The sequence below is a fragment of the Pongo pygmaeus genome, chromosome 11 (genome assembly GCF_028885625.2).
Source record: "Pongo pygmaeus isolate AG05252 chromosome 11, NHGRI_mPonPyg2-v2.0_pri, whole genome shotgun sequence".
NCBI classification, from domain to species: domain Eukaryota; kingdom Metazoa; phylum Chordata; class Mammalia; order Primates; family Hominidae; genus Pongo; species Pongo pygmaeus.
In genome coordinates this window covers 86,628,310-86,646,981 of record NC_072384.2, presented here as the reverse complement: position 1 = coordinate 86,646,981, position 18,672 = coordinate 86,628,310, and the positions used below count along the sequence as shown (strand labels likewise).

Sequence of the window (18,672 nt, the reverse complement as noted above, 5' to 3'; positions counted from 1 at the left end):
CTTCAAGATTCATCAAGCCCTAGTTTATTTTTTTCCCAAATAATAGTAAATTTTCTGGTTGAATACTTTAGGAATAGATAAGACAGCATCTAAAAATGAAAAGAACTTTCACAGAGAGTTCTTTTTACCATGACGTTCTTACTGGACTCTACCTTGAGGGCTTTCTCACTTTATCAGTCGTTCCTATTACACTTTAGACCTAAACATTAATTTACCAATACAAAACAAACAAGCAAATTGTTGTCATTTATAGAGGTTTCCTAAAATATGCAATAAAAGAGTTACAGAATTCTGAGGTTTCTAAGGCATGTGGGGAGTTAGGATGAAACAATCATCTGCATGGTTGGTAAAGCAGAATTGGAGGACACAGTTTGAATCAGTACCCAAAATATGATTTCTGCACCCTTCTCCTTAGGATACACAAGTGAGGCAAATCACGTCTACAGAGCAGATACTTAACTACCAAGTCTTAGGCATCTCCCAAAAAGCGACAAATTTAATGCTGAAGGCAAGAAGGAGGCAATCTGTAAATTAGCCCCAAAGGCCTGAGCAATATGTGTCCTGCCCTTTCCTCAATTTCTCCCGCCATGGAAGCCCCAGTAAGAAATGTGATTTGGAGAGAAGAACAGAAGTTCTCTACAGTGTGCCTATTTGAGGGGCTAAAATAGTAAAGGAAAAAATGACTCCTGCTACACAAAAAACCCACACCATTCATTTGACAGTAAAATAAGTATCAGTTCAGATCAACTTACAGTCAGTGCTAATCATACTGATCAATTTAGATTTTTCTCAAGTTATAATTCACACTGATTCTTAGTGAAGAAGTATAGTTATACAACAATAACTTTAAGTGTTTACTTAGTAAGAAGTATGGTACTTACCAGCTAATTTTCCAGTAATTAAAACAGTGTCTTCAAATAGCCATATATTTGCTTGGCTTTGCGGGAACAGTGAAAGTGTAACTGATGAATATACTGTGAAATATAGCACAATTAGAATATTTTACTTAATGTGAGGGGGAAAAAAACTAGGACAAATATAGTTCTGTAACAGCAAGTCTCAAAAAGTGTGTGTGGGTGGGGAAACAAATGCTTGATGGGAAGAACAATTCAAAACAGAGGAAGAATTAATGTAAAATACGATGGAGGAAAAAAGGTCACAATAAAGTGAGAAGAAAACATTGGTTATCACTATTTATTTTACTAATCTTTTCTGTTTGACAGTAGTAGTCTATACCAAGGTGATGAATGATGTTCTGTAACCCCAGATATAAATGATCAAGTTAAGTGCTTGAATAACCCCCTGATACATTTTCTCTAGTTGTTACTTATTAAGATTTTTTAAAATTTTTTTTCTTGGCTCCATGATTCAAGCTTCTCTAGATACAAACTATATTCACTTTTCATTTTTACCTTCCCACATAAAAGCACAATGCTCTTCTGCACATGGTGTGGTTTGCCAAAAGGATCCTGAGTTGGCAGAGAAGGAAACAATTCAATGCATAAAATGATTCAAAGGCAACCTTTAGTAGTAATGCAGGATGCAGGTGAACCTGCCTACAAGCATAGGCAGCTGAACGACCTGTTGGGATGAGTTAAGTGCAGATTACCTGAATGATATTATTTCAAGATTGGAGCAAGAAGCTGGGACAAAAGACCATTTTATAAGCAAGATCAAATCAAACTTATCAATCCTTCAAAAGAAAAATCAGTTTTGAGGAGTTCTCAATCCTCCAAAAGAAAAATCAGTTTTGAGGAGTTCCCAAAGCACGAGTTCTCGTTTAATATCTTTCCTCTATGCTGTGTATTTAAAATTAATAGAAATAGCATGGCATCCTCAAATCTCTTAAGAGAAAACACAGTTGCATGGAAATACTTTTATTATTTTGAGATATTTCAAAGAATTTAAAGAAAATATGGAAAAAAGTAAAATACACAAAGTATACAATGATGGGTGGAGTTAAAATGAAATATACTTTTCTCCTTTCATAGAAAAAGAGAACTACCAAATAAAAATGTAATTTCAATTTCAGAATATATTAACATTTAGACTGATTAATGGATTAAATTGGAGAGGTGGGAGGGTCACAGTTTGAACCTCAAGGTGATTATTCCATATTTGGATACTTTCTCAGTCACACCTCTATTAAACATGAGGAGAATCTTTCTGAACCTCAAACACATTCAGATTTCTTTTCATGTGAAAATTGTTTCCTATTATAAACGGGATATAATACCCACTGTGAAAAACTTGAACACAGAAAATAAGATGAAAGTGATGATCATTGCAATACCACCACAGGAACAATCATTAATAATATTTTATTATAGCTCTTTGTTGGGTATTCCTGTGACTTTTTAAAATAGTGAATTATGATATTGTATACAGAATACTGTTACCCTGCCTTTTTCATTTAATAAGTATTTCTCTCAAAAGATACTTTTCATAACATTTTTAACCCACATATTTCATTTATTAAGGTATCAAGATTCACTTATTTACTGCATTAATTCCATAGATTTAGAACGCTTCCATTCACTATTATTACAAAAATACTGCATCAGCTTCCTGGTGCATGAACGCCTGTCCACTGTATTTAATATTTTAACATACGTTTATTTGTGCAGATTCATAAAGTGGAATACTGGGTCAAAGTTTATGAAGATTTTGAAGACTTTGACACATACATTTCGAAAATTGTTATCCAGGTAATTTTGCCAGTTTGTACTTCTACCAAGAATGTTTGCGAATACTGATCCTATCTTGTTTGACAATATTAAAGATAATCATTTAACAACTTTTTTAAGGTAAAAAAATCTAAGTGTGTATTTCTTTGGTGTACTGATGTTAGATTATTAAAGCATGTTGTCATATTTACTAACCATTTGTATTTCCTGTTTCAAAAATTGATAGGCCATGATTTTGTCCATTTACCTTATTTAGTTAGGGTCTTGGCATCTTCTTATTGATTTGTATGACTTCTTTACATATTAAGGACTTTATGCCTTGCTGTTTCAAATATTTTTCCAACCTCAGTTGCTTTTTATGTTTATGACATACAGGAGTTTATTAAAATAATATGTTCATATATAGCTTACGGCATCTTTTATTGCTTTTAAGTTTAAACAGACCATCCTAACTGAAAGGTCAAATAGTTTATTTTCTTATATTTAATATAATTATTTTCCACATTTGATCTCTCTAAGCAATATATTTTCACATATGGATCTAATTAATTTATTCCAAATAGTTAACCAAAATATATCTATCATTTAATGACTATTCAACCTTTTCTCAATGATTTCTAATGGCATCTTATCATAGATAACATTTTATAAATACTAAGTGTCCAATTTGTACCATAATACAACTTATAGCATAATATCACTCACTCTTAATTTTGTAGATATATAATATTTTAGTTGTCTGTAATGGCAAATTGCCCCTAGGAGATGTATTTTTAAAAGATTCCCATGTATCTTTACACATTTATTCTTTAAAGATTATTTTTGCCAATTTTTAAAAATAAATCTATAATAATATGTTAGGGAGGTTTCAGATAGTTTACCTGTTGGGACATAAGACCCTTGCTTGCAAGCAGCTTCTCAGAACTAAAACAGGCCCAAGAGAACTTGTTTGCCCATTCTACCATGTGAGGACACAGAAGATGTCATCTATAAACAAAAATGCCCTCACCAGACACAGAATCTGCTGGCACCTTGATCTTAGACTTCCCAGACTCCAAAACTGCAAGAAATAAATTTCTCTTGTTTACAAGCTACCCGCTTAGGGTATTTCATTATAGCAGCCCGAAAAGACTAAGACCATGTTTTCTTCAAAGTAGCACTCCCTTCTAACCTCCTTATATTGACTTAAGCATTCCCATTTTCAGCTTACCAGAACAAGATATCCCCCAAACACAGAAAAAAATTCATTTACATTTAGCAAAAACAAACAAAAAAACTGTTTAAGTGCTTACTTGGCATTCTTCTGGTTTTCCAAGGCAGAGGGGTCAACACGTAGCCATCTTTGTAAGCAATAATAGTTAAACTAAGTCCTAATTTGTAGGGTACTTTTATCAGCACTGCTCCATTGCTTTTAGTTACTGTGGAATTTGTCTTCGTGTAGTTTACAAACACTTCTACAACTGCTTGGCTCAGGTACTGACGACTGATGATGTCATTCACCTGGACTTTCAACATAAATACAGACACTGGAGAGAAAAAGGTAGAAATTGCAGCATGTTGTATCCTAGAATGCATATGTCATAGTCTTTAAATGTCATTCAACATATCTAAATAACAGTACAAAACTGTTGTTAAACTTAGGAACTACAGATAAATACATATAATAATGAAGAATTCATTATTCTTCGTTAAACAAAATAAATTTCAATACAGTTAAGTGCTCCATAACAACATTTCAGTCAATGATGGACCACATATATAATCTTCCAGAAGATTATGATGGCGCTAAAAAATTCCCATTGCCTAGTGACATCATGGCCATCATAGTGTTGCAGTGCAATGTGTTACTCACATGTTAATGGTGATACTGGTGTAAACAAACCTGTGCTGCCAGTTGTATGAAAGTATAGCATATATAATTAGGTACAGCATATAAAACTTGATAATAGATTACTACATTACTGGTTTATTAATTTACTATACTTTTTAATCATTATTTTACAATGCAGTCCTTCTACATACAAAAATAAAAGTTAATTGTAAAAAGACTCAGGCAAGTCCTTCAGGAGGTATTCCAAAAAAAATAAAGGCATTGGTATCTTAGGAGATGACACTTCCATGCATGTTGCTGCCCCTGAAGACCTTCCAGTGGGACAAGATGTGGAGGTGGAAGACAATAATATTGATGATCCTGCCCTGTGTAGGCCTGGGCTAATGTTTATATTTGTGTCTTAGTTTTTCACAAAAAAAGTTTAAAAAGTAAAAAGTAAAAAGTAAAAAATTTTTAAAATAGAAAAAAGCTTATCAAATAAGGATAGAAAAAAATTTTGTACAGCTGTACAATGTGTTTCTTTTAAGCCAAGTGTTATTACAAAAGAATCAAAAAGTTTATGAACTTATAATAAGCTAAGGTTAACCTATTGAAGAAAAATATTTTTTTTCTAAATTTAATATAGCCTAAGTATACCACTGTGGAGTGTTTGCAGAGTCTACAGTAGTATACGGTAATGTCCTAGGGCTTCACATTCACACACCCATAGCAACTTCCAGTCCTGCAAGCTGTATTCATGGTAAGTGCCCTTTACAAGTGTACTATTTAAAAAAAAAAGTCTTTTGTATGGTCTTTTTGTTGTGCCTTTTCTATGCTTAGACAAGTTTAGATGCACTGACACTTAAAATATGTTACAGTTGCCTGCAGTATCCAGTACAGTAACATGCTGTACAGACTTGTAGCTTAGGAGCAATAGGCTATACCATATAACCTAGGTGTGCAGTAGGCTATACCATCTAGGTTTGTATATTATGATGTTCACAAAACAATAAAATCACCTAACAATGCATTTCTCATAGTGTATTGTCATTGTTAAGTTACACATGGCTGTATTTGTTATTAAGGCACAATATTACTCAATTTTTTCCTATCAATTAAAAAAGAAGAAAGGACAGCAGTGAATAATGGGAAGACTGAGGTTCTCTCTTAAGCAAAATATATTTTTATTGTGTTTCACTAACTCTAATGCTATCAATAGCAACAGGAGACAGACAAATTCCTAGACAGTCAAAAATGGGGCCCCTTTCAGTGCCAACCTTCAAGCCAAAGAAAGCCTGAAACCTGAAAACTGAACTGCCAGTTCTGGACAGAGTCCACGACCAGAGTGAGAACTTCTATCTTTGTCTTACTGTCTGTCTCTTGATTGGTTCCTTTTGGATGATGCCTTTCAACCAACTGAATGGTTCTTTTTCCAAGATGACCCATGGACTATTCTGCATGCACTTCCCCATTCTAAGCCCACAAAAACTCCAGACTCAGCCTCACAGATGGCTACCCTGCTTTCAGGGTCCCCTCTCCACTGAGAGCTTTCCTTTTGTTGCTCAATAAAATTCTTCTCTGCCCTACTTATTCTCCTGTGTCTGTGTACCTTATTCTTCCTGGGCATGGGACAAGAACCTGGAACTCACCAAACTGCAGGCAGCAGAAACAAACAAGCTGTAACCCTAACTTCTGCCCAATGGGCTGTGGACGGTGGGAATAAAATAGCTGTAACATGCTCTCACTCTCCAAGCTATGGGAGTGGAAAGCTGCAACATTTCTGGAAGCTCAGACCTCAGGACTCCCCAAGCAAGAGCTGTAACATCCTTGGGGCTCTGTGATCACTGGCATCTCTAAATTTTTGGGTGCCACCATGTTCCCCTAGTCTGGATGCCAGCACCCAACACAGAAGCCGCTTGTGGCATGCCCAGTCCAGCCACAAGCTGAGCGTGGAGCCACAGCGGGTGTGGGATCTGAGCAGGCGCGAGCCGAGCGCAGCCTGCTGGGCTGTGCAACACCCACACAGAGGCAGCTGCAGAGATTTCTGGTTGTCAAAGCAGCACTGTAGGAATCTTGTAACACTTTCAAGTTACATAGATTTAACACATTCCAAATGTAGTCAAAGTTCTTAGAATAAAATGCCACTACTGCATAGCTAGCTCTTTTATTTTTTTCTGTCGTCTGGAAAGCAGAAGATGTTTTTCAGTTCCAAATATACAAAATGTCAAAAATCCTTCTCTAAAATATCAAAAAGCATTATCCATTAGGTATGTAAGAAAACAAGGCTGAGCATGATGGCTCATGCCTATAATCCCAGCACTTTAGGAGGCTGAGGCAGGAGGATTGCTTGAGGCCAGGAGTTCAAGACCAGCCTAGGCAACATAGACCGTCTCTACAAAAAAACTTTAAATTAGCTGGGTGTACTGGCACATGCCAGCTGCTTGGGAGGGTGAGAAGAATGATTTAGCCCAGGAGGCCAAGGCTGCAGTGAGCCATGATCGTACCACTGTACTCCAGCCTGGGCAACATAGCATGACCCTGTCTCCTAAAAAAAGAGAAAGAAAAGAAACTAACATATGTTGAGGAAAATGAAAATTAAAGCCTGTTTTTACTTAAACCTCTGGTCTTACTCCTTAAGTACAGATCTTGATAACGTCTGCCTAAGAGCTTGTACCACCATGAAAGTGCCTTTGTAAGCATGTATCACATCTCTGTGAAAGATGCTTTTTCTTCCCCTGTAAATGGGTTCTGGAGTCAGTCACCATCCACCTCTGCCATTCCCTAGACATGTGACCTTGGGTAAGTTAGCTCTCAAAGTCCATTTGCTCATATGTAAAATCAGGAAAATAGCTACTTTGAGATAATGAAATAATGTGTCCAGTACAGAGTTTGTGTATCACTTAATGTGATTGGTAATAAAAATTATTGTTCCACAATTAGAGAGCACTTCACAAACATTAGAGTACACTGATAAGAAATATAAAGATTATGCTGCAATACATTTGCGTAAACCTATTTTTACCCAAAATTTGTATCAAGAACAGCACATCAGATAAAAAATTCCAGTCAATGTTGACTGAGCCTCAATATTGCTATCGAAATATTGTGATACCTTGTCTGTTCTTTGTTAAACTGGGCCTTAAATTGCTTCTGGATCATAACAAAGACATTTTAAATACAAATATAACCTTTGTAATAATCACCCAGTCCTAGAGAAGGTTCAATCCACCAAACTAAAAAAAAAAAAAAAAAAAAAAAAGATCTGATCCCTTCCAGGGTCTAAAACGTTAAATGTTATCCAAACACTATTCTCATTCTCTCTCTCTCTCTTTCTCTCTCTCTCTCCCCCACACACACATACACAGCCACAAACATATTTCAGTATACCTCCTCTTATAAAAATTTTAACCATAATAAGAACTAAAATGTGCTGGCGGTAATGAGTCATGCATTGTGTTAGTTTTTAAGTGCGTTATTCTACTTACTCTTCAAAAAAACCTCATTGAAGAGATAATGTTGTTTATTTTATACATATTGGTAACTGAGAGTTGCAGAGGTTTGAAAATGAACCATGGCTAACCCTCAGTAAATGGAGGAAACAGGACATAAACTCAGGACACCTCTCATCGAAGCTTATGCTTGTAAACCATTGCCCTACATCTGCCTGGTTACTCTCTTAAAAGCAATTATCATCTCAGTTTAGAGTGTGGAGATGGGAAGAATTGATTGAGAAAAGCAAAGAGAAGATTATATCAAATCATACCTTAAAATGAGGTTCCATTAGTCTGTCTGAAACACTGAATTTCCTGAACAACAATCTCATATATATTCAAATGTAAATATGAGGAAGAGATTCCAAGGTAATACAGAGATAAGTAAAGTTTATCCACACATCTGCTTTGCATCTTTAATGATAATAGAAAACCTTGTGAGAGGTCAAATTACTTTGAGTAATCATTAGTATCATTACTTTTAAGAGATAAACTGAAGAACATTCAGTCATAAAAGGCCAAATAAGCTTTGGGTCTTAAGCTGTTCCTCAAACTATTTTTCCATCATATCATAAATTCAGCCCATTAATAGTATTTTGTTATAAAATAAATGTTTGTAACCATTTAAAATCAAAAGATGAAGGTAAAGAATAAACATATGTGCCTGAGATTGCCTTTACGAAAATTATAACACAATTATAACAGTTAGTGAGATCTGATCTAGCCAACCCCTTTCCTCTTGCCTGTTGCCTTCAAGCTGCCTTAATTATTCCTGGGCTAAGGCTGGACTAGTATTGAGAGACATTTAGTTTATAGTTAAAATAATAATAGCCCTTCCTCAAAATGTAACTGCCTTTGTAAAGCTAATGAGATCATTGGGTTATGAGGATGTGAGGAGCCTGAATTCTAAGGTGTAGATTGCCAGCCATTCTTCCAGAGGTCACAAGGTATGCAACTTCCCCAATTACTCCTGCAAATAACATCACTATTGTAGAACCTAAGGGACTGGCCATTTGAGATGTCTTTTCAGGTTTTTTAATGTCTGAATTGATGGCTCCACCACTCCAGTGGCAGCACCCAGAAGCAACTCAGCTCAAGAGGACAGCTTTGACTCCCTATGATTTCATCTCTAACCCAACCAATCAGCAGAAAGCACCTGTTGCCTAGCCACTGCCACCCTGCCCCCTGCTTCCCCCAAACTGATGGCAGTGACAGCCCGTGTGGAGCAGCCACTGTGAGGATGTCAGCTGCAGCAGGGGAGGCACAGCTGGGGCTGCACAATCCACAAGGCCAGAGGGAGCCCTGCCCCCACCGAGTTGGTGGGGCAGGAGCCCACACTCCTGGGCACAGCTGCAGCCTATCAGCTGCAGCTGCAGCTGCAGATCCCAGCATCCCTCTGCTTTCAGGGGCCCAGGAAGCTCCCTTCCCTCACAGGCTTGAAAGCGCCTGCTTCCACTGTCTGACCTCTCCCCGCTCCCGGTGCCAGCCCTGGGGCAAAGCAAAGCTGTGGTCAAGAACAGGCACTTTTGCAATCCAGCTGGAAGTGCACACACTCGGGGCAGCAATGATAGGCCAGCCCCCTGCCGCCTAGGCCCCTTCCGGACTTTGGGGGCCACAGGAGGGAAACCACAGAGGCTGAGGGTGGCTCCACACGGGATTGTGGGTACCCCTCAGCACCACTCAGGTATGGCCTGAAGCATGGGGGCCAGGCTGCCAGTTCCACAGACCAGAATGAGAACTTACAGCGCATCTTCCTGGCCCACTCGTGGACCAATCAGCATGTACTTCCTCCCGTCTGAAGCCCATAAAAACACTGGACTCAGCCAGACTCAGGCAGAGGACAGGATGACCTGCCTGGGGATAGGAGCTACCCACTCTGGATTGCCTCTCACCTGAGGGCCACAGATATGTTGGGATGACCTGCTTATGGATAGGAGCTACCCACTCCAGGTATCCTCTCTCCATTGAGGGCTGCACACTCATTGAGATGACCTACCTGCAGATAGAAGCTACCCACTCCAGGTCTCCTCTCCGCTGAAAGCTGTACTCATCGGGATGACCTTCCTGTGGATAAGAGCTACCTACCTGCTATGGGTCTCCTCTCTGCTGAGGGCTACAGACATTGAGACAACCTGCCTCTGGATAGGAGCTACCCACTCTAGGTCTCCTCTCTGCTGAGGGCTGTACTTACTGGGATGACCTGCCTGTGGAAAGGAGCTACCCACTTTGGGGTATCATTTATACCTACACTGATAACACCCATCCTACAGTCTCCTGCGAGCTGTACTTTTGCTTAACAATGTACCTCTTCACCTTGCTCACCCTCCAGTTGTCTGTGTACTTCATTTTTCCTGGATATGGTATAAGAACTCAGTCCCCACTGAATGGTGGGACTGAAAGAGCTGTAACACATACAGCGCTGAAATATGCCCCTCCACTCACCACAATGCAGGTGACAAGAAGGAAAGAGAAGAGCTGCAGTCCTTCAGGAAGCCCAGACCTAGGAACTCCCTGAGCCAAGGCTGAGATACCCTCTTTGAGGTTCTGTGGTTCCTGGAGTCTCCAAGCTCCCAGGTGCCACTGTGTTCCCTGGTGCCTGTAGTGGAAGCCACTTGAGGTACACCTGTTCCAGCCACAGCCTTGCAGGGAGCTAGCACCCATGCCAGCACCTGGAGCTGCCTGCCCTGTCACAGTTGGTATGTCTGGCTGTGTGCAATGGCCATTCACTCATTCACACACCGCTCACTCACCCACACTCACTCGCTCATGCACCCCTCAATGCTCTGTGCCTGGCTCACCCTTGGCAGGCATGGGATCCAGGCCAGTAGTGTGAGCTGAATGCAGCCTCCTGGGCCAAGTGGGAAGAACGAGCCCAGTCGGCCTGAGCAAAACTTGGGCAAAGGAGCCACCAGCCACAAAGGTTTCTGGCTGGCAAAGTGACATCCCAAGGATCCTGTGACAAAATGGTCTTTGAAAAACCTCCAAATTCTTGGGGGAGACTTATTTGAGTAATAAATAAACTGATCTTCTGTTCAGCTGGCTCTGTGTGAACTAAACTCTTTCTTCATTGCAATTCCCCTGCCTTGATAAATCGGCTCTATCTGGGAAGCAGGCAAGAAGAACCCATTGGTCAGTTATATCCCAAGTCTTGTATGTATAGATCACAAAAATCTCAATATACCTTTGTAAAATTTGTAACATCAAATCCATTTTATTGATTTTAAAAAATGAAGATTCAGATAGGTCATGAAAATTGACCAAAGTCTTACAGATGGTAAGAGGCCACATCAGCCTTCAAATACACCCACTGTTACAGTCGATAGTCAGACATGAGCAAGGCAGGAGAGGACCCACCCTCACCAGGAATGTCAGGCAAACATCAGGCAATGGTCAGGCAGTTGTTAAACTGTCTCTCTATAATAATAATTGGTCACAGCCAGCATCAGGGAAGGGGAGTCTCCCAATAGACAAAAAATCTGAAACTGGTGATCAGCAGCTTCCTGATGAGATCTCAGGGGTTGGGTGAGTGGGCCCAAGAATGTGCACTAGGAGGTAAAATAGCAGAGTTTAACTGAAATATGACCTTCCTCTAGGAACACTTGACTGGTAAGGGAAAATGCCTCAAGTGAGCATGTTTACAACTTCAATATACACACTGCACATGCAGCCACTCCCAAGTACTAGCAGGCCACTGCACATGCAGACAGCCCACTCTGCAGGAAGAATCAGAGAAGTAAAGCAATCCTGGAAGCTGCCAACACATAAGACCCCAAGTCAAATATCAAATCATGCATTTGAATCTCAAGTTGCCTGCTTGACCCTCTTCCACGTGCACTTTGCTTTTGTTCCTGCTCTGAAACCTTCTAATAAACTTTCATGCCTGCTCTAAAACTTGCCTTGGTCTCTCTCTGCCTTACACCCCTCAGTTGAATTCTTTCTTCTGAGAAGGCAAGAACTGAGGTGGCTGCAGACCCATATGGATTCACCACTGCCAACACCACGAAGGACTCCAAAGCCATCTTGGAACTATGGAACAGTGGGGCTTGGGGTGACACTACTAAATTAACTCAAGTAATATATGATTGCAATCATCATTGAGAACTTAAATTCTTATAAAACATCAATTAAAAAGAAAAAGCATCCCCTAGCCATATACACACATACTCATGCCAAACCATGTCCTCAAACTCAAATGGAAAATATAACACTTGGGTTTTTAAAAAAAAAAAAAAAAAAGGTTATAATAGTAAGATATATCAGTGGCTCCCAACCTTTTTGGCACCAGGCTCTGGTTTCAGAGAAGACTATTTTTCCATGGACCATGTTACAGGATAGTTTCAGGATGATTCAAATGCATTACATTTATTGTGTACTTTATTATTATTACATTGTAATATATAATGAAATAATTATACAACTCCCCTCAGTGGGAGCCCTAAGCTTGTTTTCTTGCATCTAGATGGTCCCATCTCAGTGTGATGGGAGAGAATGACAGATCATCAGGAATTAGATTTTCATAAGGAGCATGCAACCTAGATCCTTCACATGCTCAGTTCAAAATAGGGTTCATGCTCCTATGAGAAACTAATGCTGCCACTGATCTGACAAGAGGCGGAGCCCAGGCCGTAATGTGAGTGATGGGGAGTGGCTGTAAACACAGATGAAGCTTCACTGACTCACCTGCTGCTCACCTTCTGCTGTGAGGCCCAGTTCCCGATAGGTCTCAGTATCTGTATCTGTCTATGTCCCAGGGGTCTCAGACCCCTGATATATATGACGTGATGGGCTTTCTTGGATAAGTAGTTGGATAGTACAAAAAAACTATAAGTGTAGAGAAAAAGTGGCTGCTGCTCAATTTGAAATAATTCCCCCAGCCACCCAGCCCCTAATCCTTCAGTCAAAATTTACTGAGCCACCAGCATAATGCACCCAACTAATATAAGCCAGATAGATTCTATCAGGACCTCAAAATGTGAATACAGTTACAGAGATGCTAATGGTTGCTGGAACTGAATTACCTTGGAAAGTCTATGAGGCCTTACCATTGTGCTTTCTAGTGCTTCCCTAGTCCCTCTCCTTCCAGAAGCTGGGTTGTGCAGCCCTTCCAGCTGATCTGTGAACTACATAATAATCTTTCCTAGAAAGCCCTTTCATTTCTTGTAGCCAGAGTTTGTTTCTGTTGCTTGCTCCTTAAGTAAGCACATTAAATATGTACAACTGTAAATAAAGGATAATATTTACTAGGCCACTATTTTATAGACATAGATACCGTTATAGAATGTGAAGGAATTAAGGATAATGTTGAGTACCAAAAACATGATAAACCATATGAGAGACAAACTGAACATAACTAACTCATAAGGGAATTGAGATTCTCTATTCTAATTCAATAAGAGATCTTGTGCAAACCAAATGTACCTACAATGGCTCCTTCAACAGCATATTCAACAGGGAATTTTTATTAATTCATTTGTTTCAAAGATCAATTTCAGAAATTCTCAGAGCCTTTGGATTTACAGACAAATCCCAATGTGTGGTAAGATCTTAAGTTAAATTCGCAAAAGAAAAAAAAAACTGCATATTCCATCTGTTTCATCCTTGTAAAAGTACAGTTGCCAAAATAAGACACACTAAAACCCTCCTGACATTCTGAAGCTGGATTTGATTTATAAAATGTTTTCTAAAACGTTTTCTAATCCAGAATGGATGATTTTATTTTTTCACATGCAATAATGTTAATATAAATCTGGTGAGAAAATATCATATTTAGAAAAAAATAGATTTGCAAAGGTCAAGTCTTGATGATCCAAATCACAATCCCCCTCTCTGATGAGATCGTCTATATCTATATCTCAAAGTACTTAGTAGACTCAGGGCATAATACAGGCCTGACCAACAGGGTCCTCTCTAGCTCAAAATGGAAACAACTGACTTGCAGTTGTTTCCTCCTTAATCTCACACAGTTAGAGCTGACATAATAAATTACAGGTTTTATACATACATACATGTTTACTTGTGTGACACACACATATCCAGCCCAGTGCTGGAAACTTTACACATATTGTCCAATTTCATCCTAACACACACCTGTAAGACATTTCCCAATTTTAAGGCAAGGAAATTGAGATTAAAACTGCACAGCTGGCCAGGTGCGGTGGCTCACGCCTGTAATCCCAGCACTCTGGGAGGCCAAGGCAGGTGGATCACGAGGTCAGGAGATTAAGACCATCCTGGCCAACATGGTGAAACCTTGTCTCTATTAAAAATACAAAAATTAGCTAGGTGTGGTGGCACGTGCCTGTAGTCCCAGCTACTCAGGAGGCTGAGGGAGGAGAACTGCTTGAACCCAGAGGCAGAGGTTGCAGTGAGCTGAGATCATGCCATTCCACTTCAGCCTGGCTAGAGAGAGAGAGACTCTGTCTCAAAAACAAACAAAACAAAACAAAATGAAAAACAAAAAACGAAAAACTGCACAGCTAATAAGGTTATAGCCAGGATTCACAGGCAAGTCCCTCTGACTCCATGTCCCATGTTCCACATTAACTCTTACTGAAAAGCATTAGGGATTTGGTTTTCATCATATTTACTAACTTATTTTCTCACAACCAATGCTCAGAAGGAAATTCTCATTCACTGACTCTCTGAGCCTCTTCTCCCCATCCTCAAACTCGGTTTGTCTCTCACCCCAGCACAAGCCACAGCAAAAGCAGCATTTAAAAAAAAAAAAAAAACCTCAGCTGAAAGCCTGGTCAAAGTAATTAATGAGGTATGAACAACTCTTTTCTATTTCAAGTAAAAGGAAAAGTTATAAAGAATTAGCAGCTTATGACTTAAACAGGATGCTTCCGATTTCCACGGTGTCAACAGCTTGATCAAGCAAGCAGCACAGTCAGCCAGAAGCAATATACATCCCTAATAATCCTCTACCAGTTCTCCTCTCCAAAAAAAAATACTTTGGCATTCAGACAGGGCAGATTACATGATTAAATATATGATTTTCAGCCGGAGGTGCTTTTGTCTACCTACCCTTCTCCAGTGTATTTTTTTAGCTTTCGATGAGCATATTTATTTTCTCTGTCACTTAATTATAATCATAATGTCTTGCCCACATAATCATCTTTTCAACATATCACTATTCATTTTAAAATGGTTCAATATTAAATGATTCAAGTGCACCCTTAGAAAACATATAATCTAAATGTTGAGAGAAACAAGTAAAAATAAAATACGTATCAGTGAGCTAGGTCCTGAGGTTGCTGGAGAAGATTTAACTATTTAGCAGATGGTTACAAGCATCGTTAAGTAGTCAGAATCACTAAAATTCAAATAATAATAAATAGGTATAAAGGAATATTCTAGAAAAAAATATTAAAACCAATACTATATTACGGTTTTCCTATAGAATACGAATAGGTAACTGAAAGTCCAAAAGGGCTTTAAAAATACTGCTAACTACATATATTTAGGTGACATTTACATCTTTATGTAGGTGGGCTGAAAATATCACAATCCCACTTCTTTTCAAGAGACTCTGACATCATCCTATTATGTTATCACCATTATGTAGGTTACAACTATACACATGGAGAAGCCACCTCATTTTCAGATTTATCCAGTACAAAAACTCACCTACTTTGTTTCCATTATGTTTCAAAAGCAAGTATCTATAATAATTTCATTTCATATCCTACAACTTTATCTCCTATAGGAATACATTGCTAAAATAAAGATTTTATAAACAGACTATAGGTCAAATTTTTAAAACAATATTTCAATGAGATAAATTCAAAATTTCTATTGAGGTTTATGTATCCTGAGAACTAGGAAAAATGAAGAACACAAAAATATAGTGGAATAAAATAGTTGGTTGGAAACAATAGAAATGCTCATTTACATGAATTCATTCAACAAATGTTTACTGATTACCTACTTTTCCTCAGATCTACATGAGATGGGGATTGGGGATACAGACAGCAATAGAAAACAGACTTTCCTTGATGTATAATTCTGAGGGGAAACAACATGTGAAGAAAAATACAGAATTTCTGATATTACAATAAAGGAGGTAGAAAAGCAATATCGAAACAGACAAGAGAACTTCCTATACTATCTAACACAATTTTCTAGAAATTATGTAGAAATTAATTTAGAATATGTATAAAAATTCCTCTAAGTATCAAAAAATAATGACACTAATATCTACTTTGCTATCAGTTTACACTATCATTTTTTTAACAGGAAGAATGTCAACATTTTGGGTCCAGATCATCTGAGGGCCTGCCCATGAATTCTCACCTATTTTTCATGATCTGACTTTTCTGTGGAGATGTTGTGGTAGGAACCCAAAAGATACCAGGCTTCTGCTTATCTCCGAAATCAGGCTTCTTTGGGATCTATTCAGAGGCCTAGTTTGCTCTCTACCCACCATTTTCACACAAAATATTCAGCTACCAAGAAATCTTAGTTTAGAGGTAGGTATACCTGTAAACTATATCTATATAAATATAATATATATATAACTATATATATATAAATATCTGAAGAAATCTGGTTCCAAATTTAATTTAATTTAATCCCAAATTTAAATGTCTATGTATTTAAACCATTAGTAGAAACATAACCATCATGGTTTCACTAAACATAATATCAATTGTTTTCTAACGTTTTAGGCTAGCATTCAAAATCCTCTGAGATCTGACCACCACCTCCCTTTCCAGTCTTTTTTCCCCACTCATTATACTCATATCAGATATGGGCAAATTATAGCCTGCCTGCCAACTCTGACCCACTCTGATTTTGTAAATAAAGTTTTACTGGAACACAGTCATGCTAATTCATTTATACATTATTACCTATGGCTACGCTTGCTACAATGGCAAAGTTTGCTACAATGCTATCTGGCACTCTACAGAAAAAGTTTGCAGAACCCTGTTCTACACTGTCTCATAAATGGGTCATTGGTCACTAACCAAGACAACCCACTTGCCTGCTACAACATAATTATTCATCTCTTTCTTGCATCTGAAATACCCTTTTAAAAATCTCTACCTGTCAAAATCCTAACCTATCCTTCAAAGTATGGTCAAATGCCCTCTTTTCAAATAAATGTCCCCTTAGCCCAACCAAATGGGATCTCCTCTTCTCTACTGACCAGATTAATGACACATGATATATTCTGGTATGTTTTCCTTTCCTGTGCATCTTCTCTCTGCAAAAGTCAGGTTCTTGACAGCCCCTATTATTTCCAACTCAGCCATGAGTCATACTAGAGCTTGAGCTAAATAAGAGTTAGCATGTGGATACTTACTAAATGAAAGAGGGGTTGGGCGGGGGGAAGAAAGGGAAGAGGAGAAGTTGCAGAGAGAGAAGGAATGAAGGGAGAGAGGTAGAAAAAGGAGAAAGATCAGAAGTGGCCAAGCACCTGAAAAAAGGAATGATAATTGCAGGATTTCGGCAGGGGCCACCAGAAATTACAGCCAGCTCTCCAGCCCCAGTATTGGGTACAAAATTTTAAGCTTAATCCCACAGTTGACAGTGAAAAATATTTTACATTACTATAATAATTACAGCAAGAAGTAAATAATAAGATTCCTCTTCCTTTCAGAAATTAATACTAATTTTTTTCATAAGAATATTTAACCTGGAAATTTTGACTAGAAAAAACAGTTTTGACTAAAGAATGATACTAGGGAGTAGCAAAACTTCCTAAATAAATATAAGGCAAATGTATTCTGGCAAACAGTAAATTAAAAATTTCATTTTTACCACTATAAAAAAAATCATCAAAGTAGTTTTACGAGTCTTTGTCCTGGGGTACTAGCACAATTTCCCTATTTAATTGGAATGAGGGCTGAAAGTTCATAAAGGAGTTGAGGACAACGAAGGAGCTTATAAAGAAAAAGGACCATATTATTATGCATTCTGAAAAGTAGGGTGGAAAGGGTTTAATCAGTTTACTCTCTGCAGCATTTCAAATATGGACACACAAGCCTCCTTCTTTTAAAGAAACAAAAGGGTGCTGAATTTTAAAAAAAATCAGTAAAATAGAAAAGCCTCCTTTTCATTGCTTAAGCCCCAGATTGGATCCAAACTCTTATTGGCTTTGAAGTTTAAAAGAAAAAGAAAAAAATATGTGCGTGTTTGAATAAAAAACAAATTTACTTGCAGTAAACTAATATTTATTACAGAGAAAATGTCAATTCTAAGAAGAAATTAACGAGAGAGAATAAAGACATGATCTCCAAAGGTATAAAATGTTATGGAGCAAATAAAACACACTTTTTATCCATTAGGACCGAAGGCTTAAATAAGTGTGATTCACCAAAGCTAATGAAATGGATAACATAAAAAGAGCCTTTACAACTTAAGAACTAGCACACAACAGACAACTCAACAGAGAACAAATGAGAGAGCTGAGCCATTACTATTTGGACTCCGGTCCTTCTTGCCTACCTAAAGGACCCTTTTCCTCAATGGAAGTCAATCAATCTGACCCAAACTCCTAAAACAGATTGTCCAAGCTCACTCCACAGGCATTTGTCATCCTGACTTGTTTTTTCTTCCCGATTTTTCATCCTTCCTTAGAATCACAAGCATTTATTCACTCACTCAGACACTTATTCAACATTTATTAAGGATACTGCATGTGATGGCACTAGGTAGAGAGAGACAGAAGAGGCTTCAG

The 18,672-nt window shown here is 38.2% G+C and overlaps 1 protein-coding gene across 2 annotated transcripts in view; it reads right to left on the bottom strand.

The window, feature by feature from the left end:
• Window positions 1–18,672, bottom strand: part of FAM171B (family with sequence similarity 171 member B) — a 72,502-nt gene that overhangs the window by 21,566 nt on the left and 32,264 nt on the right. For both annotated transcript variants that reach the window (XM_063647675.1, XM_054477287.2), the window contains exons 2-3: window positions 3,980–4,213; window positions 882–974 (exon numbers count right to left, since the gene is read on the bottom strand). In XM_063647675.1, coding sequence (XP_063503745.1) covers window positions 882–974; window positions 3,980–4,213 — 327 coding nt within the window. The remainder of the gene's footprint in view (window positions 1–881; window positions 975–3,979; window positions 4,214–18,672) is intronic.